General features: G+C 46.5%; 1 protein-coding gene across 1 annotated transcript; it reads left to right on the top strand.

Annotated features, from left to right (window-relative positions):
- Positions 1 to 1,513: 1,513 nt before the first annotated feature.
- On the top strand, positions 1,514 to 2,338 carry LOC101979329 (phosphatidylethanolamine-binding protein 1). The gene has a single exon (XM_005364510.3). The coding sequence runs from the start codon at positions 1,514 to 1,516 to the stop codon at positions 2,075 to 2,077; it is 564 nt and encodes a 187-aa protein (XP_005364567.1). The 3' UTR covers positions 2,078 to 2,338.
- Positions 2,339 to 2,643: the final 305 nt, after the last annotated feature.

Raw genomic sequence — 2,643 nt, 5'->3', positions numbered from 1 at the left:
AACACCTTGGTCCTGCCTCAAGGAGGGGACAGGACAGACCTAGTAGACTTCCCAGGGGAGGCCTTAACTCGCTGAGGAATGGGGAGGAGGTGGGGAGCAGGAGGAGAGAATGGAAGGAGAAATGGGGCTGATATGTAAAAATAAATTACTTAATTTAAAAGATTTACATATAGGTTGCCTTTTCTTGTTTTTTTTAATTACGTTTTTAATTTTTTTTTTTATTTAGTGTAGATGTTAAGGAAATGAGCATGTGTGCAGAGGTCAGAGGACAGCCTATGCAAGTTAATTCTCTTCTTCAACCATGTGGGGGCCCAGGGATCAAACTCAGGTAGTCGTGTTAGTGGCAGGCACCTTTACCTACGAGCCAGCCATCTTCCGGGCTTAGCTCAGCCTTTCTCATTGTTAATAATACTTTTGGAAAACAAGATATACTTTAATTTTAATGAAGTTCAATTTTTCTTTTTCTTTTGTGGCTCATGTCTTAGTGTATTTTATTTGTTTGGTTTTGATTTGTTACATTACTTTATGTGTGTGTTGTGTGCAGTCTTGTCTGCCGTGGCACACCTGTGGAGGGCAGAGAATAAATTCCACCAAATGGGTCCTGAAGATCAAACCTGGGTCCTGAGGCTTTTCGATGGGTGCCTTTATCCATTGAGCCATTACCAACCCACATCTTGGTGGGAGAGTTGGGATGAACCCATTATCAAATCCAAAGTCATAAAAATGCAGCCGTATGTTTTCTTCCAAAAGTTTTATGAATTCTTACTCTTAAGTCCTTGCTCTGCTTTGCAGTAACTTGTACCTGGTATCCAGGTTGGGGCCCGATGTATCCCGTTGCCTATAGGTGTCCAGTGATTTCAGAACCACTTACTGAAGACTGTATTCTCCCCTGGTGAGTGCTTTGGTGTCTGATGAAAAAAATCTCTTCACCTGGATCCAACACCAGTGCACAGACCCCTGGGTGTCTCATGATGCTAGTGTACCACTGCCTCAATTATTGTTGTTTTGTGCTGACTTTACATTTAAAAAAAATGTGTGTCTTCCAACTTTTTCTTTCTCAAGATTAGTTTTGAACTATTCTGGCCCCTTGTAAACTCAGCAGTTTCTACAGAGAAGCTGAGATTTGCATAGGATTTTCACTGAGTTCACACACCATCCCGAAGGATGCTTATGTCTTGGCAAGTGCTAACTCTGATCCACACGCATGAAGCGATTTCCGTTTGTTTAGAGCCTGTTGAGTATCTTTCAACAATATCTTGTACTTTTCACACTATGCTTTTCATACGTTTTGTCAAATTTATTCTCGCCTTTTTAAATTTTAGCACTTTAAAAAAAATTGAATTGATTTCTTAATACTCTTTTTTTTTTTTTTTTTGGATCAGTCATTGAGGTATCTAAGTATGCAAAGGGGTGTGCTCCCGCGGCTACAGGGCTCACGTGGTCACCAGTCGGTTCTCTGCGTCGCACGTGGGGTCCAGCTGTTTGCACCCAACTGCCACCACAGCGTCTCGCCATGCCCGCAGACATCAGCAAGTGGGCCGGGCCACTGAGCCTACAGGAGGTGGATGAGCGCCCACAACACCCACTGCAGGTCACCTACGCTGGAGTGGAGCTGGATGAGCTGGGCCAAGTGCTGACGCCTACTCAGGTTAAGAACAGACCCAGTAGCATTTCATGGGATGGCCTTGACCCAGCGAAACTCTACACCTTAGTCCTCACAGACCCGGATGCTCCCAGCAGGAAAGACCCCAAGTACAGGGAGTGGCACCATTTCCTGGTGGTCAACATGAAGGGCAACGACATCAGCAGTGGGAAGGTCCTCTCGGATTATGTGGGTTCTGGGCCTCCCAGTGGCACCGGCCTCCATCGCTACGTGTGGCTGGTGTACGAGCAGGACAAGCCACTGAAGTGTGATGAGCCCATTCTCAGCAACCGGTCAGGAGACCACCGCGGCAAATTCAAGGTGGCGGCATTCCGCAAGAAGTATCACCTGGGAGCCCCGGTAGCCGGCACGTGTTACCAGGCAGAATGGGATGATTATGTACCCAAGCTGTACAAGCAGCTGTCTGGGAAATAGGGGAGTCGCTTGCCAGTCCTAGCCACCCCCCTGCAGTGTCATGGGGCTGAACAATGAGTAACAAGACTCTCTCTTCTCCTCCCACCCTGCACAGGGGAGACTCCGGCTGTTTGGGGGCAGTAGTTTAGGTGACTCTTGCTTGTTGCTTGCCCTAAAGACTCCAGTTTGTTTTGGTCAAATTTAAGCTCCATCTGGTGGCTATTTGCCACTGTGATGGGGTTGTTATTCTGTTTTTAAAAGAATAGTAACTCCAAGAGTAGAGAAGGCAAAAAAAAAGGAAGGAAGGAAGGAAGGAAGGAAGGAAGGAAGGAAGGAAGGAAGGAAGGAAGGAAGGAAGAAAGAGAGAGGAAAAAACCCAAATAAAAAGACCAGGTCTACAGGAAGAAGGCTAAATGTCCGTCGTTATGAAGAGACAGCTGTGATGTCTGCCTCCGCCTCCATTCTGATGAGGAGCTGGTGCACAATGGCCCCCATCTAATGAGATGTGTTTTAAATCCTGTCTCCTGCCAGCACACCCAGAGGCTTCACTTCCTGGATAATCCCAGACAGCACATCTGAAGAAGTAT

The sequence above is a fragment of the Microtus ochrogaster genome (genome assembly GCF_000317375.1).
Source record: "Microtus ochrogaster isolate Prairie Vole_2 chromosome 14 unlocalized genomic scaffold, MicOch1.0 chr14_random_2, whole genome shotgun sequence".
Lineage (NCBI taxonomy): Eukaryota > Metazoa > Chordata > Mammalia > Rodentia > Cricetidae > Microtus > Microtus ochrogaster.
This window is presented reverse-complemented; position numbering and strand designations above follow the sequence as displayed.